This window comes from Procambarus clarkii, chromosome 37 (assembly GCF_040958095.1).
Source record: "Procambarus clarkii isolate CNS0578487 chromosome 37, FALCON_Pclarkii_2.0, whole genome shotgun sequence".
Lineage (NCBI taxonomy): Eukaryota > Metazoa > Arthropoda > Malacostraca > Decapoda > Cambaridae > Procambarus > Procambarus clarkii.
In genome coordinates, this window is record NC_091186.1 from 23436317 (window position 1) to 23463948 (window position 27632).

The 27632-nt window shown below is 47.8% G+C and overlaps 1 protein-coding gene across 2 annotated transcripts in view; it reads left to right on the plus strand.

The window, feature by feature from the left end:
• The window catches only part of Rilpl (Rab interacting lysosomal protein like), a 291487-nt gene that overhangs the window by 161725 nt on the left and 102130 nt on the right, over positions 1–27632 (plus strand). For both annotated transcript variants that reach the window (XM_045754758.2, XM_045754759.2), the window contains exons 2-4: positions 18778–18913; positions 20563–20684; positions 22216–22419. In XM_045754758.2, coding sequence (XP_045610714.1) covers positions 18778–18913; positions 20563–20684; positions 22216–22419 — 462 coding nt within the window. The remainder of the gene's footprint in view (positions 1–18777; positions 18914–20562; positions 20685–22215; positions 22420–27632) is intronic.

A 27632-nucleotide genomic window follows, 5' to 3' on the forward strand; every position in this document is an offset into this window, starting at 1 on the left:
GTGTGTGTGTGTGTGTGTGTGTGTGTATGTGTGTGTGTGTGTATGTGTGTGTGTGTGTATGTGTGTGTGTGTGTGTGTGTGTGTGCGTGTGTGTGCGTGCGTGTGTGTGCGTGCGTGTGTGTGTGTGTGTGTGTGCGCGTGTGTGTGTGCGCGTGTGTGTGCGTGCGTGTGTGTGTGCGTGCGTGTGTGTGTGCGTGCGTGTGTGTGCGTGTGTGTGTGCGTGTGTGTGTGCGTGTCTGTGTGCGTGTGTGTGTGCGTGTGTGTGTGTGCGTGTGTGTGTGCGTGTGTGTGTGCGTGTGTGTGTGCGTGTGTGTGTGTGTGTGTGTGTGTGTGTGTGTGTGTGTGTGTGTGTGTGTGTGTGTGTGTGTGTGTATGTGTGTGTGTGTGTGTGTGCGTGCGTGCCAAGAGTCAGAGTGCGGGAGTGCATGAACATTAAGGGTCATGAGTATTACTGTGCATGATGCATGCAGCCCACAACAGCCTGCAGGGTGTGGCCGTCTGGCAAGCTAGGGGGGGGGGCAGGCCCGGAGGGTAGGCCAATGGGGGGAGGGTAGGCCAGAAGAGTAGGCCCGGAGGGTAGGCCAATGGGGGGAGGGTAGGCCAGAAGAGTAGGCCCGGAGGGTAGGCCAATGGGGGGAGGGTAGGCCAGAAGAGTAGGCCAGGAGGGTAGGCCAATGGGGGGAGGGTAGGCCAATGGGGGGAGGGTAGGCCAGAAGAGTAGGCCCGGAGGGTAGGCCAATGGGGGGAGGGTAGGCCAGAAGAGTAGGCCAGGAGGGTAGGTCAATGGGGGGAGGGTAGGCCAGGAGGGTGGGCCAGGAGGGTGGGCCAGGAGGGTGGGCCAGGAGGGTGGGCCGGGAGGACAGGCCTGGACTCGCCCACATCAGAGCAGGCTGACGTTGGGAAGGCTGTCTTAAGGTTACTGTAACCTGCATGCCTTACACAGGAGTTATATTTTAAAGAATGAGACAATCCATAGGGGCCGTGATGAGAATTGGAACGTATGCGCTTGGTATTCCCAAGCACACGCCCCAGGCCACGGGGCGTGTGGCATGTCAGGCCACCATGCGCTCAAAGTGATGGCAACCTGGAGTTTTACTGAACACACGAGGGTTTCTGAGGCTTCCACTGAAGGTAGACTGTTTTCCCATAGTTCATGGTAAGCCTTACCCTACTAGTTTACACACAGGTGGGTTCAGGAGCAGACAACTGCTGACTCCTGTTAGCAGGCTGAGAGCTTTCCCTTCCCATAGTTCATAGTAAGCCTTACCCTACTAGTTTACACACAGGAGGGTACAGGAGCAGACAACTGCTGACTCCTGTTAGCAGGCTGAGAGGTTTCCCTTCCCATAGATCATGGTAAGCCTTACCCTACTAGTTTACACACAGGTGGGTTCAGGAGCAGACAACTGCTGACTCCTGTTAGCTGGCTGAGAGCTTTCCCTTCCCATAGTTCATGGTAAGCCTTACCCTACTAGTTTACACACAGGTGGGTTCAGGAGCAGACAACTGCTGACTCCTGTTAGCAGGCTGAGAGCTTTCCCTTCCCATAGTTCATAGTAAGCCTTACCCTACTAGTTTACACACAGGTGGGTTCAGGAGCAGACAACTGCTGGCTCCTGTTAGCTGGCTGAGAGCTTTCCCTTCCCATAGTTCATGGTAAGCCTTACCCTACTAGTTTACACACAGGTGGGTTCAGGAGCAGACAACTGCTGACTCCTGTTAGCAGGCTGAGAGCTTTCCCTTCCCATAGTTCATAGTAAGCCTTACCCTACTAGTTTACACACAGGTGGGTTCAGGAGCAGACAACTGCTGACTCCTGTTAGCTGGCTGAGAGCTTTCCCTTCCCATAGTTCATGGTAAGCCTTACCCTACTAGTTTACACACAGGTGGGTTCAGGAGCAGACAACTGCTGACTCCTGTTAGCAGGCTGAGAGGTTTCCCTTCCCATAGATCATGGTAAGCCTTACCCTACTAGTTTACACTATAACACGACCCGCGAATCAGTTAACAACCAGGTACCCAATACCTGCTGGGTGATCAGAGGAGAACAGTTAAGGACTGGCGCCCAGTCATTCCTCTCCGGCTAGGAAACTAGCCCAGGCAAAACCGCCTGCGAAGCGCTGGACGAGTGTCTTACCACTGCACCACAGGGACTTGTCAGTAGATGCTTGTCATCCAGTGGTGGATGAGGGTTACCTACTGGACGCCGCCGCCGCACGCCGTCTGACGTGTGATCCTGCTTGATCAGGTTATTTATGTCTATCTTGAACACTGCAGTATGCAACACGTCCTCACACGATGTTCATTCCATCCTGCGGTCGACCCTAAAGCTGCAGTCATCAGTTTTAACATGCTGTTCATTCAAAACAGGAATTTTCTTAAATATAAATTAATATTATTATTTAGTAGCATATTGTGCATATATAGGCATAGGTTAGATTAGGTGTTGTGGTTTTATTGGTGATTATTTGTATTTGTAGTACGTGGGCGAAGCATTTACAGCGTTGTGGTTCGAACAAAAGTCGTCAGTTAACCAATTATACCGGAAGTGTTCGGACGCCATCAGTTATGAGTCGTGTGTAAACCGTTTTTTATTCATAAACAGTGTTGAAAAGTGTTGAACAGTCTCGGGCCTCTGATGTTGATAGTTCTCTCTCAGAGTACCTGTTGCACCTCTGCTCCTCAACGGGGGTATTCTGCACATCCTGCCATGCCTCCTGGTCTCGTGTGGTGTAATGTCCGTGCATACATAGTGAACCTGGCCCCAGTAGTATTATCCAGAAATATATAATGATGCATATCGCTTGCTTGTGCTCCAAGGTGCATAGTTTGGGGGAATTTTAAGGGATCCCAATAATTTGTTTTATTGAATGAATTCTGGGAGTGAAAGATCGGTGCGGGTTGTGTGGGTTGGTTAGTGACGCCGGGACCATCACGGTGGGTATAGTGACGCCGGGACCATCACGGTGGGTATAGTGACCCCGGGACCATCACGGTGGGTATAGTGACGCCGGGACCATCACGGTGGGTATAGTGACGCCGGGACCATCACGGTGGGTATAGTGACGCCGGGACCATCACGGTGGGTATAGTGACGCCGGGACCATCACGGTGGGTATAGTGACACTGGGACCATCACGGTGGGTATAGTGACGCCGGGACCATCACGGTGGGTATAGTGACGCCGGGACCATCACGGTGGGTATAGTGACGCCGGGACCATCACGGTGGGTATAGTGACGCCGGGACCATCACGGTGGGTATAGTGACGCCGGGACCATCACGGTGGGTATAGTGACGCCGGGACCATCACGGTGGGTATAGTGACGCCGGGACCATCACGGTGGGTATAGTGACGCCGGGACCATCACGGTGGGTATAGTGACGCCGGGACCATCACGGTGGGTATAGTGACGCCGGGACCATCACGGTGGGTATAGTGACGCCGGGACCATCACGGTGGGTATAGTGACCCCGGGACCATCACGGTGGGTATAGTGACGCCGGGACCATCACGGTGGGTATAGTGACCCCGGGACCATCACGGTGGGTATAGTGACGCCGGGACCATCACGGTGGGTATAGTGACGCCGGGACCATCACGGTGGGTATAGTGACGCCGGGACCATCACGGTGGGTATAGTGACGCCGGGACCATCACGGTGGGTATAGTGACGCCGGGACCATCACGGTGGGTATAGTGACGCCGGGACCATCACGGTGGGTATAGTGACGCCGGGACCATCACGGTGGGTATAGTGACCCGGGACCATCACGGTGGGTATAGTGACCCCGGGACCATCACGGTGGGTATAGTGACGCCGGGACCATCACGGTGGGTATAGTGACGCCGGGACCATCACGGTGGGTATAGTGACGCCGGGACCATCACGGTGGGTATAGTGACGCCGGGACCATCACGGTGGGTATAGTGACGCCGGGACCATCACGGTGGGTATAGTGACGCCGGGACCATCACGGTGGGTATAGTGACGCCGGGACCATCACGGTGGGTATAGTGACGCCGGGACCATCACGGTGGGTATAGTGACGCCGGGACCATCACGGTGGGTATAGTGACGCCGGGACCATCACGGTGGGTATAGTGACGCCGGGACCATCACGGTGGGTATAGTGACGCCGGGACCATCACGGTGGGTATAGTGACGCCGGGACCATCACGGTGGGTATAGTGACGCCGGGACCATCACGGTGGGTATAGTGACGCCGGGACCATCACGGTGGGTATAGTGACGCCGGGACCATCACGGTGGGTATAGTGACGCCGGGACCATCACGGGTGGGTATAGTGACGCCGGGACCATCACGGTGGGTATAGTGACGCCGGGACCATCACGGTGGGTATAGTGGACGCCGGGACCATCACGGTGGGTATAGTGACGCCGGGACCATCACGGTGGGTATAGTGACGCCGGGACCATCACGGTGGGTATAGTGACGCCGGGACCATCACGGTGGGTATAGTGACGCCGGGACCATCACGGTGGGTATAGTGACGCCGGGACCATCACGGTGGGTATAGTGACGCCGGGACCATCACGGTGGGTATAGTGACGCCGGGACCATCACGGTGGGTATAGTGACGCCGGGACCATCACGGTGGGTATAGTGACGCCGGGACCATCACGGTGGGTATAGTGACGCCGGGACCATCACGGTGGGTATAGTGACGCCGGGACCATCACGGTGGGTATAGTGACGCCGGGACCATCACGGTGGGTATAGTGACGCCGGGACCATCACGGTGGGTATAGTGACGCCGGGACCATCACGGTGGGTATAGTGACGCCGGGACCATCACGGTGGGTATAGTGACGCCGGGACCATCACGGTGGGTATAGTGACGCCGGGACCATCACGGTGGGTATAGTGACGCCGGGACCATCACGGTGGGTATAGTGACGCCGGGACCATCACGGTGGGTATAGTGACGCCGGGACCATCACGGTGGGTATAGTGACGCCGGGACCATCACGGTGGGTATAGTGACGCCGGGACCATCACGGTGGGTATAGTGACGCCGGGACCATCACGGTGGGTATAGTGACGCCGGGACCATCACGGTGGGTATAGTGACGCCGGGACCATCACGGTGGGTATAGTGACGCCGGGACCATCACGGTGGGTATAGTGACGCCGGGACCATCACGGTGGGTATAGTGACGCCGGGACCATCACGGTGGGTATAGTGACGCCGGGACCATCACGGTGGGTATAGTGACGCCGGGACCATCACGGTGGGTATAGTGACGCCGGGACCATCACGGTGGGTATAGTGACGCCGGGACCATCACGGTGGGGTATAGTGACGCCGGGACCATCACGGTGGGTATAGTGACGCCGGGACCATCACGGTGGGTATAGTGACGCCGGGACCATCACGGTGGGTATAGTGACGCCGGGACCATCACGGTGGGTATAGTGACCCCGGGACCATCACGGTGGGTATAGTGACCCCGGGACCATCACGGTGGGTACAGTCACTACGATTTTTCTGTTTTTGTATTAATACATTAGGTACATGTGCATTTGTGAAGCTGCCCTAGACTCTAGAAGGGGAGTACAGTGTGTCAAAAAGCTAGCTACGTGATGCTAAAAATCCCCATCACACAGGATGGTTAGTCATACAGAGGCATGTGATAGGCAGTCTGCACTGGCAGACTCCGGGAGCATTATGAGGATATCATTAACACAAGAGTGAATAAGGCAGCAGTGGTGCTAAAAGTCCCCATCTCGCAGGATGGTTAGTCATACAGAGGCATGTGATCAGTAGTCTACACTGGCAGACTCTGGGAGCATTATGAGGATATCATTAACACAAGAGTGAATAAGGCAGCAGTGGTGCTATAAGTCCCCATCTCGCAGGATGGTTAGTCATACAGGGTCATATGTTTAGCAGCCTGCATTGGCAAATTTTGGGTATACTGTGAGGATATCTTCAAGAACACGAGAGTGAATAAAGTAATTGCAAAGCTCCAGGTACCTCATGCCAACTGGTCTGAAAGGTCTAATAACTGGACATTGGGTGATGTAGTGTGGGAGATCATGCCGCAGTTCCTGCTCGTAGAGTTTGCAACTGGAGTGCTCAGGATTGGGAGATCCGTCACCGGTAGCCACCTGCCACAGGTAACGGTAGCCACCTGCCACAGGTAACGGTAGCCACCTGCCACAGGTAACGGTAGCCACCTGCCACAGGTAACGGTAGCCACCTGCCACAGGTAACGGTAGCCACCTGCCACAGGTAACGGTAGCCACCTGCCACAGGTAACGGTAGCCACCTGCCACAGGTAACGGTAGCCACCTGCCACAGGTAACGGTAGCCACCTGCCACAGGTAACGGTAGCCACCTGCCACAGGTAACGGTAGCCACCTGCCACAGGTAACGGTAGCCACCTGCCACAGGTAACGGTAGCCACCTGCCACAGGTAACGGTAGCCACCTGCCACAGGTAACGGTAGCCACCTGCCACAGGTAACGGTAGCCACCTGCCACAGGTAACGGTAGCCACCTGCCACAGGTAATGGTAGCCACCTGCCACAGGTAACGGTAGCCACCTGCCACAGGTAACGGTAGCCACCTGCCACAGGTAACGGTAGCCACCTGCCACAGGTAACGGTAGCCACCTGCCACAGGTAACGGTAGCCACCTGCCACAGGTAACGGTAGCCACCTGCCACAGGTAACGGTAGCCACCTGCCACAGGTAACGGTAGCCACCTGCCACAGGTAACGGTAGCCACCTGCCACAGGTAACGGTAGCCACCTGCCACAGGTAACGGTAGCCACCTGCCACAGGTAACGGTAGCCTCCTGCCACAGGTAACGGTAGCCACCTGCCACAGGTAACGGTAGCCACCTGCCACAGGTAACGGTAGCCACCTGCCACAGGTAACGGTAGCCTCCTGCCACAGGTAACGGTAGCCACCTGCCACAGGTAACGGTAGCCACCTGCCACAGGTAACGGTAGCCTCCTGCCACAGGTAACGGTAGCCTCCTACCACAGGTAACGGTAGCCTCCTGCCACAGGTAACGGTATCCACCTGCCACAGGTAACGGTAACCCAACCTGATCCTTGCAACCACTGTGTCGCACAGTCTGGTCCACGTTTTGTGCTGCCTATACATAAAGGTTTCAGATCTGAACAAATCATAGCTTTTTATACTAGTACTTTCAGGTCGTTGGGAGTCAGTATGTTCTTTCCTATCAGACCTGAGTGTTTGGACCAACACAGTTTTGACAGTAGAGATGGGGATACCTAGATCTAATTCAACTTCATCTTTGTTACACGCTAATTTGGCTGCAATGTCTGTCTCATTATGATGGGTTATATTTATGTGTGAAGGTATCCATACAAAGGAGATTCGAGACCCTTTACTCTGTGCAGCAATTAGGTCATTTATAATTGGTAGTATGAGGTTCTTGCTGTCGATCTTCCAGGAGAAGTTTTCGATTGTTTGAAGAGCAGACTTTGAATTACAAAATATTATTCCTCCTCCAATGTTTTTTAATGTACTGGTAGCTAGGTGTAATGCTGCTAGTTCTGCTTGTGTGGAGGTCATCCAGTTGTTTAACCTGACACTGACAGTCTTTGTGCAAATATTATTTCTATAAAACCTACATGCTGCTGCAGTCCGTCCAGTAGAAGACTGGACTGAGCCGTCGGTGTAGACACAGTGCTCGTGAGATCTTAGACTCTCGATGGAGGAGGCAATTGTTTCAAGAGTGACAGCTTTGAGTAGAGCAAGATTCTCATTATCTTTCTTGGTGACAGGTGTGTATGATACTTGAATGGTGGGGTACAGATAAAGAGGAATATCAGAGACTGGTAGATTACCGCACTCCTATGTTCAACTCCACGGAGTTAACACCTCCGGCTTCACTGTCTCTTGCAGACCTTTACCCCACGTGTCCCCCTCAACCTTCTCTTCCTCCTCCCTTCCCCCCTCCTCCCTCCCCCTCCTCCTCCCTCCCCCTCCTCCTCCTCCCTCCCCCTCCTCCTCCCTCCCCCCTCCTCCTCCCTCCCCCCTCCTCCTCCCCCTCCTCCCTCCCCCCTCCTCCCTCCCCCTCCTCCCTCCCCCTCCTCCTCCCTCCCCCTCCTCCTCCCTCCCCCTCCTCCTCCCTCCCCCCTCCTCCTCCCTCCCCCCTCCTCCTCCCTCCCCCTCCTCCTCCCTCCCCCCTCCTCCCTCCCCCCTCCTCCCTCCCCCCTCCTCCTCCCTCCCCCCCTCCTCCTCCCTCCCCCCTCCTCCATCCCCCCCCCCCTTCCTCCATCCCCCCCCCTCCTTTCCTCTCCCCCTCTTCCATTCCTCCTCCATCCTCTTCCTATACAGGGAAATAGAGGCACGCATAGACGAGATAAAGCACCTAAATTATTGGGATCGTCTCAAAGCTCTCCAAATGTACTCACTAGAAAGAAGACGAGAGAGATATCAAATAATATATATATGGAAAATACTGGAGGGCCAGGTCCCAAATCTACACAGTAAAATAACATACTGGAGTGAACGATATGGTAGAAAATGCAAGATTGAACCAGTGAAGAGCAGGGGTGCCATAGGCACAATCAGAGAACACTGTATAAACATTAGAGGTCCGCGGTTGTTCAACGTCCTCCCAGCGAGCATAAGAAATATTGCCGGAACAACCGTGGACATTTTCAAGAGGAAACTAGATAGTTTCCTCCAAGGAGTGCCGGACCAACCGGGCTGTGGTGGGTATGTGGGCCTGCGGGCCGCTCCAAGCAACAGCCTGGTGGACCAAACTCTCACAAGTCAAGCCTGGCCTCGGGCCGGGCTTGGGGAATAGAACAACTCCCAGAACCCCATCAACCAAGTGCCTCCTCCATCCTCTTCCTCCTCCATCCCCCCCTTTCCTCCATCCCCCCCGCCTCCTCCACCCACTCCCTCTCCATCCCCCTCCTTCATCCCCTCCTCCTACGCCCTCTTCCATCTCCTTCCTGCCTTCCTTCTCCTCATTCCTTCTCCTCTTCCTCCTCTCTATCCTTCTCCTTCCTCGTTTTCCATCCTCCTTCCTGCTCCCTCCTCTTCCTTCTCCTTCCTCTTCACTCCACCATTTTACTCCTCCCTCCTCCCCCTTCCTTCTCCTCTCGACCACTTGCTCTTCCTCACTCCTGTGTTCTGACTGTCTTTATGTTTACGGTATGTGGGGGGTGGGGGGCTGGTGGTGAGGGGGGAGGGTGGTGGTGGGGCTGGTGGTTGGGGGAGGGTGGTGGTGGGGGCTGGTGGTTGGGGGAGGGTGGTGGTGGGGGCTGGTGGTTGGGGGAGGGTGGTGGTGGGGGCTGGTGGTGAGGGGGAGGGTGGTGGTGGGGGCTGGTGGTTGGGGGAGGGTGGTGGTGGGGGCTGGTGGTTGGGGGAGGGTGGTGGTGGGGGCTGGTGGTGAGGGGGAGGGTGGTGGTGGGAGCTGGTGGTGGTGGGGGGGTGGTGGTGGTGGGGGCTGGTGGTATTGGGGGCTGGTGGTTGGTGGAAGGTGGTGGTTGGTGGAGGGTGGTGGTGGGAGCTGGTGGTGGTGGTGGAGGGGGCTGGTGGTGGTGGTGGAGGGGGCTGGTAGTGGGGGACAATAAAGGTGTCAGGGTCAACAGGTGTAGCAGGGTGACGCCCGGTAATATAAATTATCCTTCTTTGTGGACCTCATTGTGGTGGGGGGGGGGCATGATGGGTGTTGCTGGTGTTGAGGAAGTGTGGCAACAGTGTACATTACAAGTGTCCAAGAAGTGTGGCAACTGTGTACATCACAAGTGTCCAGGAAGTGTGGCAACAGTGTACATTACAAGTGTCCAGGAAGTGTGGCAACAGTGTACATTACAAGTGTCCAGGAAGTGTGGCAACAGTGTACATTACAAGTGTCCAGGAAGTGTGGCAACAGTGTACATTACAAGTGTCCAGGAAGTGTGGCAACAGTGTACATTACAAGTGTCCAGGAAGTGTGGCAACAGTGTACATTACAAGTGTCCAGGAAGTGTGGCAACTGTGTACATTACAAGTGTCCAGGAAGTGTGGCAACAGTGTACATTACAAGTGTCCAGGAAGTGTGGCAACAGTGTACATTACAAGTGTCCAGGAAGTGTGGCAACAGTGTACATTACAAGTGTCCAGGAAGTGTGGCAACAGTGTACATTACAAGTGTCCAGGAAGTGTGGCAACTGTGTACATTACAAGTGTCCAGGAAGTGTGGCAACAGTGTACATTACAAGTGTCCAGGAAGTATGGCAACAGTGTACATTACAAGTGTCCAGGAAGTGTGGCAACAGTGTACATTACAAGTGTCCAGGAAGTGTGGCAACAGTGTACATTACAAGTGTCCAGGAAGTGTGGCAACAGTGTACATTACAAGTGTCCAGGAAGTGTGGCAACAGTGTACATTACAAGTGTCCAGGAAGTGTGGCAACAGTGTACATCACAAGTGTCCAGGAAGTGTGGCAACAGTGTACATCACAAGTGTCCAGGAAGTGTGGCAACAGTGTACATTACAAGTGTCCAGGAAGTGTGGCAACAGTGTACATTACAAGTGTCCAGGAAGTGTGGCAACTGTGTACATTACAAGTGTCCAGGAAGTGTGGCAACAGTGTACATTACAAGTGTCCAGGAAGTGTGGCAACAGTGTACATTACAAGTGTCCAGGAAGTGTGGCAACTGTGTACATTACAAGTGTCCAGGAAGTGTGGCAACAGTGTACATTACAAGTGTCCAGGAAGTGTGGTAACAGTGTACATTACAAGTGTCCAGGAAGTGTGGCAACAGTGTACATTACAAGTGTCCAGGAAGTGTGGCAACAGTGTACATTACAAGTGTCCAGGAAGTGTGGCAACAGTGTACATTACAAGTGTCCAGGAAGTGTGGCAACAGTGTACATTACAAGTGTCCAGGAAGTGTGGCAACAGTGTACATTACAAGTGTCCAGGAAGTGTGGCAACAGTGTACATTACAAGTGTCCAGGAAGTGTGGCAACAGTGTACATTACAAGTGTCCAGGAAGTGTGGCAACTGTGTACATTACAAGTGTCCAGGAAGTGTGGCAACAGTGTACATTACAAGTGTCCAGGAAGTGTGGCAACAGTGTACATTACAAGTGTCCAGGAAGTGTGGCAACAGTGTACATTACAAGTGTCCAGGAAGTGTGGCAACTGTGTACATTACAAGTGTCCAGGAAGTGTGGCAACAGTGTACATTACAAGTGTCCAGGAAGTGTGGCAACAGTGTACATTACAAGTGTCCAGGAAGTGTGGCAACAGTGTACATTACAAGTGTCCAGGAAGTGTGGCAACAGTGTACATTACAAGTGTCCAGGAAGTGTGGCAACAGTGTACATTACAAGTGTCCAGGAAGTGTGGCAACAGTGTACATTACAAGTGTCCAGGAAGTGTGGCAACAGTGTACATCTTCTTGAGGTTATCTTGAGGTGCTTCCGGGGCTTAGCGTCCCCGCGGCCCGGTCGTTGACCAGGCCTCCTGGTTGCCGGACTGATCAACCAGGCTGTTGGACGCGGCTGCTTGCAGCCTGACGTATGAGTCACAGCCTGGTTGATAAGGTATCCTTTGGAGGTGCTTATCCAGTTCTCTCTTGAACACTGTGAGGGGTCGGCCAGTTATGCCCCTTATGTGTATCACAGTCAAATCTTTACTGCTAACCACAACCATACTAATCAATCAAGTTCATAACTACATATAAAAATAAAAACTCATCAATATTATCCCTCTTAAATTACTTCCGTCATGGGTATATGGAGGACGTTATGCTTTGAAGAAAACATTTGCTCTGTAATGCTCATATGTAAACAAAATGTTCAATATTTACCGAATTATTGCTGCCATATAATAATTGCTACCCTGCTTGGCTTTCTTTAATTCATGTTTGTGAAAAATAGTAGTTAGTGCAGTATTTAACATTGTAATCAAACTGCCTCATGCAAAATGTATTAAGGCAGCTCCAGCACACTATTCATAACTTATTACGTTTTAAAAGTTAATTATATTAAAGTAATTATCAAAAGTTACAATGGAGTAGAAATTATTAGTTATTACATATTAACAATTATGTTTAATCATATATTATGTACATATTTGATAAAACATACAAGTCCCATCCACAAATAAAACAGAGATTTTCATATTAATTAAAATTCCATTTTGTAAGAATTAAGAGAATTAATGAGAAGTTTGATATTTGCTCTGTCTAGGTCACTGGCTGCTTAGTGTTGACCTTTTGTACCCTACATCATTTTAATACTTGTACTATCATTTTTACATAAAATATACCTCTGTGTGAAACACATTCTACAACAGCCAAATATTTTAATTAGATATCTTACCTGCCGATGTGATTCACCATCACTCGTCCCTCCCGCCACACACTACTGTGGCTCCACGTGCTCATGCCGCCTCTACATGCACCTCACAAAACTTAAATAATAGTAAATTTAATAACTATTAAAGTAATATTTAAATATTAAAAACAGTAATACCAACTTATGACGAGAAGTACCTGAATAATCCGAGTTTCACAAGTTTTAGTCTCCTCACTATTGCTATCACACATACGACTAGGACACCTAAAGATGATTAAACAGCTTAGAATCACTATACTATAATTTCCCTCTCTCTTTACAATTATGAGAATTCTCAAATCATGAGCACCAGACTAAATATGAAACCACCACAGATTGCATTACTGTACACTGATGGAATTTTCAATCTCCTTGTAACCATTCTGAGCTGTATAAGTCATCCTGGCTTAGTACTTTCTCCCTTATAATTCCTGTTCCTGTAACCATTTTGAACATTTCTTGATATTAACCCTCAAACCGCGCATATCATATATAAATGATATCAGTGACAAAACCGAAACCGCGCACATCATTTATATATGATTTCGTGTCTAGCGCTATAATTTAAGGTTGCCAGTTTGTGATATTTGAAAAAAAAAAACCTACATTGGTGAGGATTGCCACAGACTTTCCCCATCTTGGAGAAAAATGTAAATGGTTCAACAGCAATCATAATGACATCTGAGCTGGCTCCAACGTTCATCACAAAACCATTATGATACCTTTATACACACAACCTTGATTACAAAGCAGAACAATGAGACACTCCAGAGTTTTAGGCTTTCTAATAGACTCCTGTTACGAAAAATGTGGCTATGCATTTACACTCCTGTTTATAAAATTGTGTGCAATGTCACAGAATAACTTAAAAGAACAATTAAACTTAATTAACCGCAACACGGCTGTAATATAGCAATGTATTATGTTGGAGGTAAGAGCATAATATGAGCTTCATTTGTATACCTTACTTATTAAGCTACTTCAAATGAAAGTGCAGTTTTGTGCATTTTATTATGCAAAGTAAAATACAGTACTGTATTACCATTTGTTGACAAACATTCATCATCGGTAATGTTCTTGCTGGTCTGGTTTCAAACATTAATGACGGCAGGATATTCAAATCACTTGCAAAATAGTGCACAAGAAACATTCACTGAATAAAAATTATAGTTTTCTAAGTGCAAAAATACGGTGTTATTTAAAGATAATTTTCAATATATCGAAATTTTAATTAATTTACGATAATCTTTAACTTTACTTGCAGCAATTCTAAAAAAACATAAATGAACCAGTATAAAACACTGGATTCAGCTTATCAGATTGACTCTCTAAAACATTACAATCAAAGTAACAAAAAAGTATATTTGAGGAGTTAGCTAATAATAACTTAAATTATTGTATCACTTTGATTTAACATTTTTGCCACTCAATTTAAAGCAGAAATTTTAGTTAGACGAAGCCTTTGACCCCAGTCACTGTAAACAAATGGTTCACTATACCACATTAGACTTTCCTACAGGCAAATCTCACATACTGTAATTTATTTACATATCTTTAAAATAAACTATAAACATAATTAAAATAAAAGTAATCATGCACTGACAAAAGCCGTACAATATCTTTAAAATGCAACTGAACACAAAATACCATTGTTCAAGAGTAATTAAAAAATTAACCTTCAAGAATAGTTTCCAAGATAAGTGAAAGACAGCCAAAAACACTTTCTACATTTGTATAAAAATACTTCTTAAAAAAATAGTTTGATGAAAAGTACTGGCCATTTTTCCTGATACTTCAGGAGATATTAATAAAAAATGGCAAGTTTCTGTGGTACAACACGAGTATCCTAACAAAATAGAGATAATGTATACAGTACTTCTAAGCTGTTCCTTGAAAACATCAAAATGTTTCCTTTCCGAGCAGAACAACTTTTCTGTACAAGCATTAGTTAACATTACATTACAAGTGTCCAGGAAGTATGGCAACTGTGTACATTACAAGTGTCCAGGAAGTGTGGCAACAGGGTACATCACAAGTGTCCAGGAAGTGTGGCAACAGTGTACATCACAAGTGTCCAGGAAGTGTGGCAACAGTGTACATTACAAGTGTCCAGGAAGTGTGGCAACTGTGTACATTACAAGTGTCCAGGAAGTGTGGCAACAGTGTACATTACAAGTGTCCAGGAAGTGTGGCAACAGTGTACATTACAAGTGTCCAGGAAGTGTGGCAACAGTGTACATTACAAGTGTCCAGGAAGTGTGGCAACTGTGTACATTACAAGTGTCCAGGAAGTGTGGCAACAGTGTACATTACAAGTGTCCAGGAAGTGTGGCAACAGTGTACATTACAAGTGTCCAGGAAGTGTGGCAACAGTGTACATTACAAGTGTCCAGGAAGTGTGGCAACAGTGTACATTACAAGTGTCCAGGAAGTGTGGCAACAGTGTACATTACAAGTGTCCAGGAAGTGTGGCAACAGTGTACATTACAAGTGTCCAGGAAGTGTGGCAACTGTGTACATTACAAGTGTCCAGGAAGTGTGGCAACAGTGTACATTACAAGTGTCCAGGAAGTGTGGCAACAGTGTACATTACAAGTGTCCAGGAAGTGTGGCAACAGTGTACATTACAAGTGTCCAGGAAGTGTGGCAACAGTGTACATTACAAGTGTCCAGGAAGTGTGGCAACTGTGTACATTACAAGTGTCCAGGAAGTGTGGCAACTGTGTACATTACAAGTGTCCAGGAAGTGTGGCAACAGTGTACATCACAAGTGTCCAGGAAGTGTGGCAACAGTGTACATCACAAGTGTCCAGGAAGTGTGGCAACAGTGTACATTACAAGTGTCCAGGAAGTGTGGCAACAGTGTACATTACAAGTGTCCAGGAAGTGTGGCAACAGTGTACATTACAAGTGTCCAGGAAGTGTGGCAACTGTGTACATTACACGTGTCCAGGAAGTGTGGCAACAGTGTACATTACAAGTGTCCAGGAAGTGTGGCAACAGTGTACAATTCAAGTGTCCAGGAAGTGTGGCAACAGTGTACATTACAAGTGTCCAGGAAGTGTGGCAACAGTGTACATTACAAGTGTCCAGGAAGTGTGGCAACAGTGTACATTACAAGTGTCCAGGAAGTGTGGCAACTGTGTACATTACAAGTGTCCAGGAAGTGTGGCAACAGTGTACATTACAAGTGTCCAGGAAGTGTGGCAACAGTGTACATTACAAGTGTCCAGGAAGTGTGGCAACAGTGTACATTACAAGTGTCCAGGAAGTGTGGCAACTGTGTACATTACAAGTGTCCAGGAAGTGTGGCAACAGTGTACATTACAAGTGTCCAGGAAGTGTGGCAACAGTGTACATCACAGGTGTTTAAGACTGACACCAGACATCAGACATATATGCTTTTTATGGCTTGAAGAAACAAATTTGAAAAAATCTTTAGCAATTGCTCCTGTTAATTCATTAAAGTACACTAATCGTTCCGCTGCGTGACTGTGTACTGTCCCATATAGCAGTGATAACGAAGTCACTGATAATATCAGTGTTGCTGATATCAATAGTAGTCAACTATTATTGTAAAATACTGAGCTACTTTGATTTCCCTTACTTTGATTTCTTTGATAGAACCACTTTGATTTCTTTGATAGAACCTGGGCTGATAAGACCTGTCTCAGGTGATGGTGTGTGTCAGGGGAACAGATAAGTGGCTTTTGTATTACTTGGTAATAAATGTTGCTTTATAATTTTTGTTATTTAGTTTACCTGGGAAGGTAAACCTTGCTACTGGCGATGACCCGCGGAATGCTGCTCCTTGTCTTCCCTCATAGATAACCCCAGCTATAATACCTTGAGGTGTTCCGAGGATCAACATCGCCGCGGCGCGGTCTCTGACCAGGTACCTGGGTTGCATATTTGATCAGCCAGGCTGTTGGACGCGGCTGCTCACAGCCTGACATATGAACTCTTGGTCTGGTTGATCAGGTATCCTTTGGAGGTGTTTATAGAGTTCTTTTTTCCCTCACTAGCTGCATTTGCAAAACATTCGAGAGAATGGTCCTAAACCGTCTCCTCTATGGACTAAGAACCATGCTATCCCCCCCACCAGATATATGGCTTCATGCATGGAAGGAGTGTGCATCATTGCATCACCACCTTTCTTACCCTGCACACTGAAAAGTCATATATATACCACCTTCCTAGATCTCAAGTCTGCCTTTGATATTGCAAATAGACATGTTATCTTGAGTGAGCTTGCAAGAATGAATGTTGGTGGTCGGCTTCTTTGTTGGATCAGAAGTTATCCAACAGGAAGTCATCTGTATTATTTCAGGGGCATAGGAGTGTAACAAGAGACTTTGAACTAGGTACCCCGCAGGGTGGTGTCCTCAGTCCTACACTATTTAATATCTTAATCTAAGAGATAATTTATAGTAGGTAATTTCTAGCAAAACTGAGAAATGTTAGCAGGTATATTGTAAGAAAATTTTACGAAGATTAGCACATTATAGTAAAATTTGAGGATTATCAACAGGTACATTGAAGCATAATTTGAGGATTATTTCTAGGTATAATGTAGTAAAATATGCATTCAATATAACAACCCCAGCCACTTTGACTGGACGGTAGAGCGACGGTCTCGCTTCATGCAGGTCGGTGTTCAATCCCCGACCGTCCAGGTGGTTGGGCACCATTCCTTTCCCTCGTCCGATCCCAAATCCTTATCCCGACCCCTTCCCAGTGCTATAAAGTCACAGGTGTGACTTTATAGTCAAGCTAAGTGCCAAGCCAAGTGCCAAGCCAAGTGCCAAGCCGAGCCAAGGCTTGGCACTTTCCCCTGATAATTAAAAATTCATTATAACAACCATGATATAAGATAAGTGATTACAATGGTGAAGTTGAATGGCTGAGATACATATATTGGGGGAGCGGGTAGCTCAAGATACAGTGAGAGTTTCAAGGACTAGGTAGGAAACCATGAGGATGAAATTAGGTACTTTTTGGTTTTATTTTTGAGTAAGACATAGGTTGGACAGCTTTCTCAATTCGTTAGGGAGTGCCATAGACCAGCTGGTGCCTATATTTACATAGTGTTTGCACATATTTAGTTTGACTCTGGGGATATCACAGAGATATTTAGTTCTGGTGTGGTGATTATAGGTTCTATTATATCCATCAAGGAAGAGTTTCAGATCAGGATTTTCATTCATGAACAGAGTTTCCTAAATGTAAATGGCCCCAGGAGAATGTGTGGAGTGAGTTTGTTTAGTATGTTTAGGGGTTTAACAAGGTTGGGGGGGGCTATCTTGAGGTTATCTTGAGATGATTTCGGGGCTTTAGTGTCCCTGCGGCCCGGTCCTCGACCAGGCCTCCACCCGCAGGAAGCAGCCCGTATCAGCTGACTAACACCCAGGTACCTATTTTACTGCTAGGTAACAGGGGCATAGGGTGAAAGAAACTTTGCCCATTGTTTCTCGCCGGCGCCTGGGATCGAACCCGGGACCACAGGATCACAAGCCCAGTGTGCTGTCCGCTCGGCTCCTCCCCGGGCTGAGTGTTGCGTGGCGAGAGTCTAAAAGCAGAGTTTGTTATTATTCTGATACCAGATTTTTGTTGGTGACGATGGGCTTGAGGTGATTTGTAGAGGTTAAGCCCCATGTAAAGATACCATATGTAAGATAGGGATAGATTAGCACGTAGTATAGTGAGAGGAGAGCAGAGTTTGGAACATAATATTTGATTTTGGTGAGTATACCAACTGTTTTAGAGACTTTCTTGGTTGTGTGTTGTATGTGGGTGCTGAAGTTGAGTCTCTTGTCTAAAGTATAGGGCCAAGGAACTTTCCATAATTTTTATTGCTGATGTTTACATTGTCTACATGAGGCTGAATTGCATTTGTTGATTTGCTTCCAAATAAGATGTAGAAGGTCTTTTCTATGTTTAGTGCGAGTTTGTTGGTTGACATCCGTAAGTGGACTTTTTCATTCGTTATTTACGACATTATTTAGTGTGTGTGGGGTCTGAGTAGATGAGGGTGGTATTATCAGCAAACAATATAGGTTTAAGTATGCTAGAGACATTAGGCAGATCATTGATGTATACAGGAAGTTGGAGGTCCTAGGATACTGCCCTGTGATTATATTAGATTATATATGTGATTATATGTTAGATTAAGCACCGTGAAATGTTATGCTATAAATTCTATATGCGGTAATGCTTTATAAAGGTTATTATTAATAGCAGGTACATTGTAGCAATATTTGAGTTCAACTTAATAACTGCAATATAAATTGATGGTCCTGATTACACCGGTGAAGGTGCATGTCTTAAGTACTAAAGTTGGGGAACAGATATCACAGATATTTCTGTATGGTGTGTGGTGGTGTTGGGTTGTATGGCATGTATGAAGGCAGTGTGTTCATTACAGGAACTGGAGGACATTGAGGAGCGACTGCGGGAGGAGAGCCATGAGCTGGTGGAGATGGTGTCGCGCCTTCAGGATGAAAACCGCAAGTTGTCGTCCTCCCTGGCCAAGACTGAGGGCACCCTCATCCACTCCAACGGTGAGTCAGGCTCCGCCTCTCTCTGCTCTTCCTGGTGTAAGGTCTCCTATAACTGGCCACCGCCTCTCTCTGCTCTTCCTAGTGTAACGTCTCCCATAACCGGCCACCTAACAAATTATTGATCCACAAATGGAATTTAAAAATGAACATATCTTTTTGGAAACTGATGTGACATAGCACCAGGACATGTTTATCAATAAGATGACACAATAATCACGTCTGTAGATGTAACACTTACTGAGATATAAATTGAAATGTGTATATAAAGAAAACGGAACAGTACGTCACTTTTGTGAGTCGATTTCGTTTCAAATTACGTCCAAATTTGGCCATAGCGCGCATACGAGCGAAAAGTGACGTTATTTTTAAGAGGACGGGTTGCTCTCCCTCTCGTGGCGTAGGCGCGGCTGTGGTTCAGCCTTCGGCTGTTTATGGAGGGCACCCGGGGTCACTTGTTGGTTGTTTGAGCAGCTGTGCGGGAGTCTGAACTTTGCCATGCTGGTTAACTCGTTGGATCGAATCTGGCTTCGGTGGCTGTTCTGGTTCCTTCGGGGACATCCCTTCCGCCACTCTTGCGATCGCTGGGTTCGGACCAAGGGAGCCTTACGTCAGCTGCTGTGTTACCGACTTCCTCTACGGGTTTTTCGGGGTTCTGTGCCGTGGTGCCTACCCAAGCCCTCGCTCGATGTGTTCATAGATGTCTCGGCTCTCGGCTGGGGCTTTGTGACCAGCGCTCGCCAGGCTGGTCAGGGTCGGTGGGATCCGTCCTTCCATGGGGCTCACAGCATGGCATGAAAGTTCGCAGCAGTGTGGTGTTCGCTTCAGAGGGTTTGCGTCGCTCGTGGATCATGATCCGGCTCCATTCAGACTGCTCCCTTGTGGTTCATTGTTTGAATCACGGGGGTTCGATGCTGTCCTTGGCTCTTTGGGGCTGGTCGCTTCGGGGGACTCATCTGTTGAGTTCTCAGGGTTTGGCTTTCCTGGCGGTTCATGTCTAGGGAGTGTTCATCGTACTGGCGGACAGGCTGTCCCATTTCATTCTTGTGTCCACAGAATGGACGGTCGACGCCGACTCGTTCCTTTGGCTCTGCTGGACTTAGACCTCTTCACATTGGCTTGGTCGAGGCATCTACTGGTATATGCGGAGCCCTTCCCCGACTGCGAGACCGTCGGGGTCAGTGCCTTTCGACTGGACTGGTCGAGGTGGAGGGTAACCAGTATTCCCCCCCCCCCTGTTCGGTTGTTGCTCAGTCTTGACTCGCTTGGAGACTTACCAGGGGAGAGTAGTCCTGTTGGCCTCTTGGTGGCCGGTCCAGCCTTGGTTTCTGGTGTTGCTTGCTTGGTATCCGAAACCGAGGGTGTTTCCGCGGTTCCGCCTCTTTCAGTAGATCGGTTCGGTCCGGCACGTGGCTGGTTCGATCTTCTCATCTGGTTCCTGGTAAGCATGGTTCCTGGGACTCCTGGGACTGATGACCCCAAACTAATATAGCACATATCAGTTCAGATAGCTTCAGGGAGCCTCCAGGGCTCACCCAGAAAATGGAGTTTCATTACTCACTATGTTTTTTTTTTATCAATTATCAGGTTGTGTTAAATGATAAGTAGTTAAAGTCTGAGGACTATATTAACATGTGATTAATGACCTCCAGGGGCTACGCCAGAGATAGACCTGAAGGTGGTGACGCGCCTGCAGGAGGTCATTGAGGCACAGAGGGAGCAGCTCCACAAGACTGAAAACGAATGTCATCTTAAGACCACGGAACTCGACAATGTTAGTCTTCATAAATGACAATGTTTACAGTAATGTTGATAACTGAAGGAGGAAATGTTTTACAAGTAGTCTCATTTATAGCGTGTTTTTAGTTGATTTAAACATATGTTAATACAGTTAATTTACCTTTATCCGAATTTATCAGAAGGCCGCCGTATCTCCAATGGCCTTGACTGAGAAGGGAACTCTGCGGCTTACTGAATGTCCCTCCATTAATAGCCAAGACTGTCAGTTGTGGAGTGATAGCCAAGACTGTCAGTTATGGAGTGATAGCCAAGACTGTCAGTTATGGAGTGATAGCCAAGACTGTCAGTTATGGAGTGATAGCCAAGACTGTCAGTTATGGAGTGATAGCCAAGACTGTCAGTTATGGAGTGATAGCCAAGACTGTCAATTATGGAGTGATAGCCAAGACTGTCAGTTATGGAGTGATAGCCAAGACTGTCAGTTATGGAGTGATAGCCAAGACTGTCAGTTATGGAGTGATAGCCAAGACTGTCAGTTATGGAGTGATAGCCAAGACTGTCAGTTATGGAGTGATAGCCTACACTATCAGTAATGGAGTGATAGCCAAGACTGTCAGTTGTGGAGTGATAGCTTAAAACCCTAGACAGTCAGTTATGGAGTGATAGCTAAAGCTGTCACTTATGGAGTGATAGCCAAGACTGTCTGTTATGGAGTGATAGCCAAGACTGTCAGTTATGGAGTGATACCAAGGCTGTCAGTTATACAGTGATAGCTAAAGCTGTCAGTTATGAAGTGATAGCCAAGGCTGTCTATTATGGAGTGATAGCCAAGACTGTCAGTTATACAGTGATAGCCAAGGCTGCCAGTTATGAAGTGATAGCCAAGGCTGTCAGTTATAAAGTGATAGCCAAGGCTGTCAGTTATGAAGTGATAGCCAAGGCTGTCAGTTATGAAGTGATAGCCAAGGCTGTCAGTTGTGAAGTGATAGCCAAGGCTGTCAGTTATAAAGTGATAGCCAAGGCTGTCAGTTATGAAGTGATAGCCAAGGCTGTCAGTTATGAAGTGATAGCCAAGGCTGTCAGTTATGAAGTGATAGCCAAGGCTGTCAGTTATGAAGTGATAGCCAAGGCTGTCAGTTATAAAGTGATAGCCAAGGCTGTCAGTTATGAAGTGATAGCCAAGGCTGTCAGTTATGAAGTGATAGCCAAGGCTGTCAGTTATGAAGTGATAGCCAAGACTGTCAGTTATGAAGTGATAGCCAAGGCTGTCAGTTATGAAGTGATAGCCAAGGCTGTCAGTTATGAAGTGATAGCCAAGGCTGTCAGTTATGAAGTGATAGCCAAGGCTGTCAGTTATAAAGTGATAGCCAAGGCTGTCAGTTATGAAGTGATAGCCAAGGCTGTCAGTTATGGAGTGATAGCCTAGATTGTCAGGTTATGGAATTATTACCAAAGGTTTCAGTGAGGTACACTATAAACAGACCAATTAGTTTTTTACTTTAATAAAACCTATATAAAGTAGCATACACAAACTGTAATATTCGACCATTGTCTCAAACTTGCAGTTAAAGTCACAGCTAGAGAAGGTCAACCACGTAAATCGGGAGCTCCGGCGGCGGCAGAGGACCAACAATACACAGATGCGATCCTTGATTGACGAGAGGGCCGAGCTGCAGGCAGCCCTGCAGGAAGAGACCCGGACAGTGACGGTGCTCAGACAACGACTGGGTCTGGCACAGAAAGAAAATGAGGATCTTGCTTGTTCCAGTGTGAGTGTAAACACAGCCTTTATTCTTTTTACATTGAGGTATCTTTTTGTATTTTTTATGAATTTATCATTTGCAGAGAATGAGTCATAATAACATTACAAAGGGATTATGATGTGATCAGTTCTGGGTAGACCTTAACATTGTTGCTTTCATTTGATTTCTTATTTGTGGGTTGGGTTACACATTATTCATTTGTTTATTATGAACTGAATAGGTTGTTCTGCTACTCCCAGAGAAAAGTTCCTTTGAGTGTTTAAACAGACACAATCAAGCGGGATAACATTTTGTTATCACAGTTGTCACAATTCTTTTCAAACTTTTTCTGCTGTGTCATTCTAAGTGCTGTAGAGTTCCTTTCAGAGTATAATGGCGAGAAAGTGGGTCATTTCATAAAATCAAAGTCCACAGAAACCCACTGAGGTCATAAGTGACCAGTAAGGAAACATTCCAGTAATCAACAATTGTCCTGCTTGATACCACAGCTGACCATAACGAGGTGGTGGCACCACTCATATTTGTAGGTCTTCACAGCCAATCCCTCAAATATGATGCTTCTTGGGAGATGCTTGCACAATGTGGCATGTCAACACTTCTTTGTGCACATATATGCATGGTGTCAGGGAGATGCTGTACTCCTCCTTAACAGATGGCTCACATTCCTACTTAGCTACATTCCTTGCACCAGTGTGTGGCCATTGTTATCAATCAAAGGGATAACCAGTGTGCCAGTAGGTTCCTCCATAATGGTGGCGGGCTTACATGGTGGGGTTGCCTTGAACTGTGATTTCTGATCAGGGAAAGGAAGACACCAACAGTATGGGGGCTTATTTATTACGGAGTAGAAGTACAAGTAGAATAATTTCTGCAGAAGTAAATCAGACGTCTAAAAGTAAGTCTTAACAATTGTATAACATAGCCGTGGCTAACTCAAAGTACACCGAATCAACTTAAATTGTACACCCGTAGTAAAATAAAAGTAATCTTATAGCCTAGTAACAAAATCTGCAGAAACCTAATGGCCTATTGTCTAGAATTAGAAGTAAGGTGAATGTAACATAAATCTAACTCTAAGTATAACAGTCAGGACACCATGAGTAAATATAAGTGAACAAAATAACATAATGGTAAACCCTAGCTGGAAATACAGAAATTAATCAGGCGGCAGAAAATTACATAGAGACTGGAAAAGCCTGATATGAATTGGGAGAAAATAACCCCAGGCCATAGGCCGTGCCGCCAAGGAATAAGGAGAAAGAATTTCCTGACTTAAGGTAGGGCTTACTAGTAGAATGGCTGTAAAGTCAAAGTAGTAGCTGCGGACAGCGGAACAGTTGGGGACCGCTTCTGCACCCCCACTCAGCAGGCTGGACCGCCCCCCCCCCCCACCCCCCCAAAGGGCGAGTGCCCGCTGGTCGCGAGGGAAAACCTCAGGGTGGCAGAGCAACTTCGGCTACCCGACTAGGAAGTAAAACGTCACTCTTCCACCTGCTGACCGCAATTAGCGCCGTTCGGCAAGCCTGTCTAGAGATCGCTGAGGGCCCCACCAAGTCCAATGAGTGAGGGGCGTAACCAGTTGGAGTCAAGCCTAGCTCTTCGAACCCCTAACCTGTGAGTGGCGACTGGTGTACAGATTCCTGAGCCTACTGGGCTCTTATCATATCTACATTTGATACTGTGTATGGAGTCAGCCTCCACCACATCACTGCCTAATGCATTCCATCCGTTAACTACTCTGACACTGAAAAAGTTCCTTCTTATGTCCCTGTGGCTCATGTGGGTACTCAGTTTCCACCTGTGTCCCGTTGTTTGCGTCCCGCCAGTGTTGAATAGTTTTTCCTTGTTTATCCGGTCGATTCCCCTGAGGATTTTGTAGGTTGTGATTATGTCCCCTCTTACTCTTCTGTCTTCCAGTGTCGTAAGGTGCATTTCCCGCAACCTTTCCTCATAACTCATGCCTCTTAGTTCTGGAACTTTTTTTTTTTTGAGATATATACAAGAGTTGTTCCATTCTTGTACAGCCACTAGTACGCGTAGCGTTTCGGGCAGGTCCCTGGAATACGATCCCCTGCAGCGAAGAATTGTTTTTTCATCCAAGTACACATTTTACTGTTGAGTTAAACAGAGACTACAGTTAAGGATTTGCGCCCAGTAAATCCTCCCCGGCCAGGATACGAACCCATGACATAGCGCTCGCGGAACGCCAGGCGAGTGTCTTACCACTACACCACGGGGACTGTTCAAACATTGAGAGAAACGATTCTATACCCTCTGGAAGATCATTTACATATATCAGAAACATTAATGATCCAAGGACTGACCCCTGCGGGACTCCACTTGTAACGTCTCACCAATCTGAGACCTCACCCCTCACACTGACTCGTTGTCTCCTGTTGCTTAGGTGCTCCTTTATCCAATGGCGTACCTTTCCTTTCACTCCAGCCTACATCTCCAGCTTTTTCACTAGCCTCTTGTGTGGCACTGTATCAATGGCTTTCTGACAATCTAAAAATATGCAATCTGCCCACCCTTCTCTTTCTTGCCTTATTTTTGTTCCCTGGTTGTAGAATTCAAGTAACCCTGTGAGGCAGGACCTGCCATCCCTGAACCCATGTTGATGGTGTGTTACAAAGTTCTTTCGCTCCAGGTGCTCCACTAGCTTTTTTCGCACAATCTTCTCCGTCAACTTGCATGGTATGCAGGTTAGGGACACTGGCATGTAATTCAGTGCCTCCTGTCTATCCCCTTTCTTGTATATCGGGACTACGTTAGCTGCTTTCCAAATTTCTGGCAGTTCCCCTGTTGCCAGTGATTTGTTATACACTATGGAGAGTGGTAGGCACAGTTCTTCTGCTCCTTCCTTTAGTATTCAAGGGGAGATTCCATTTGGGCCTATAGCCTTTATCACATCCAACTCTAGTAAACACTTCCTTACTTCCCCGCTGGTAATCTCAAACTCTTCCAATGGTTCCTGGTTAGCTGTTCCCTCTCTTATCTCTGGGATTTCTCCTTGCTCTAAGGTGAAGACCTCCTAGAATTTCTTATTCAGTTCCTCACACACTTCCTTGTCGTTTGTAGTGAATCCTTCTGCCCCTATCCTTAATTTCATAACCTGTTCCTTTACTGTTTTTTTTTTCTCCTGATGTGGCTATGCAGCAATTTAGGCTGAGTCTTTACCTTGCTTGCGATGTCATTTTCGTATTGTCTTTCTGCCTCCCTTCTCATCCTGACATATTCATTCCTGACATTCTGGTATCTTTCTCTGCTCTCCAGTGTCCTGTTATTCCTATAGTTTCTCCATGCCCTTTTACTTTGCTGCTTAGCTAGCCTACATATCTGATTAAACCATGGGTTTCTCATCTTCATTTCACTGTTTTCCTTTTGGGCTGGGACAAACTTGTTTGCTGCGTCCTTGCACTTTTGCGTGATGTAGTCCATCATATATTGGGCCGTCTTTTCCCTGAGCTCTGTTTCCCATGCTATATCTGTTAAAAATTTTCTTATCTCCTCATAGTTTCCCTTTCGGTATGCTAACCTTTTGGTTTCGGTATCCCTCCTTGAGTTCAATAACCCTTCTTCAATCAGGTACTCAAACACCAATACACTGTGGTCGCTCATTCCTACTGGGGTCCCAAAACTGATTTCTCTTATGTCAGAGTCGTACAGGGTGAAGACCAGGTCGAGTCTCATTGGTTCGTCATTTCCTCTCATCCTTGTGGGTTCTCTGACATGCTGGGTTAAAAAGTTTCTAGTCACCACCTCCAGTAGTTTGGCTCTCCATGTATCCTCGCCTCCATGCGGTTCCTTGTTCTCCCAGTCAATCCTTCCGTGATTGAAGTCCCCCATGATGAGCAGGTGAGATCTATTTCTGCAGGCAGCAGAGGCTGCCCTCTCAATTATAGTGTTAACTGCCATGTTGTTGTTTTCGTACTCTTGACTGTGAACCCTGTGAAGGTGTGGTGAACCCCGTGTATCCATGGGCCGTTTAAATCTTGCGTAGTACTCCAAAGCATCATATGATGCGAAGCGCAATTTACTGCAAGTCACTCAACGCATCATATGATGTCTAGCGCAACTAAAGGGTTAACCAAAGATAAAGGAAAAGAGGGACTTACCCAGGAGGTTGCTGCCACTCCCTCCTCAACTTGAAGTCAAGACAACTGGCTGCAACCAAGACTACACACACCCAAGAAGGGTCAGGAACATGAACGAGGTATCATGCGGCCAGGACCCTGTTCGACCTCCAATAGCCCTGTGCATGAATGTCGTGCCTGAACATATTACCAAAAACAGCAGTCAAAGCTGCGAACTTACAAATGTCGTGGACATGGGGATAGACCGCAGGCTGGCTGGACTGAATAATCCTATAGACGACCTGGGAGACCTGTGCCCTGCAACAGGGAAGAAGGGAAACCTGGGTCAACCCAAAGCGCATCCCCTGCCACGGAGGCCGTGGAGCACAAGTAATGGTGAAGAGCAGCAACCAGACACAAAACATGATGCACCCCCGGCCGAACCAACCAAACATCAACAAACCAGGAACCCCCCCGGAAAGCAGCATTCTCATTCTTTGCCAGAAAAGGAGATGGCTGCAAAGGAGCAAACCGACCTCCAGGACCGAAAGAACAGAAACCCCTGTGCCAGAGAAAAGCATGAAGCTCCCTGACCTGACCCCCAGAAGTCAATGCCAACAAGAAAAGAGTCTTAGAAAAGCAGTCCTGAACTGAAATGGTCACCACAAATCGAGGAGAAGAGAAAAGAGAGAGCACCCAATCTAAAGACCAGGACGGCTTGGGCGGCGCATGAGCAGGCTCGAGGTAAAACAATGCCCGAGAAAGCTTGCGAAACGGAGCAGAAGTGACATCCACCCTAAACGCAAGCAGAAGCAGCTCCGCCAGCAGCACATGATATGAAACGACAGTATTCAACATAAGATGATGGTCCTGAAACAACCGAGAGATAGGGGATAGAGATAGGGAATAGGGGACACCATCAACAAGGCCACCTGATCACTATACAAGTGGTGATAAATAGTAAAAAAAAACCTGACATGAAGAGCGGAAAAGGTCGAACCAGCCACGTACCAGACTGGACCGATCTGCTGAAAGAGGCAGAACCGTGGGAAGACCCTCAGGTTCGGACACTGAGCAAGCAGGGCCTGAAACCAGGGCTGGGCCGCCCACCAAGGGGCCAATAGGACTTCCCTCCCCTGGTAA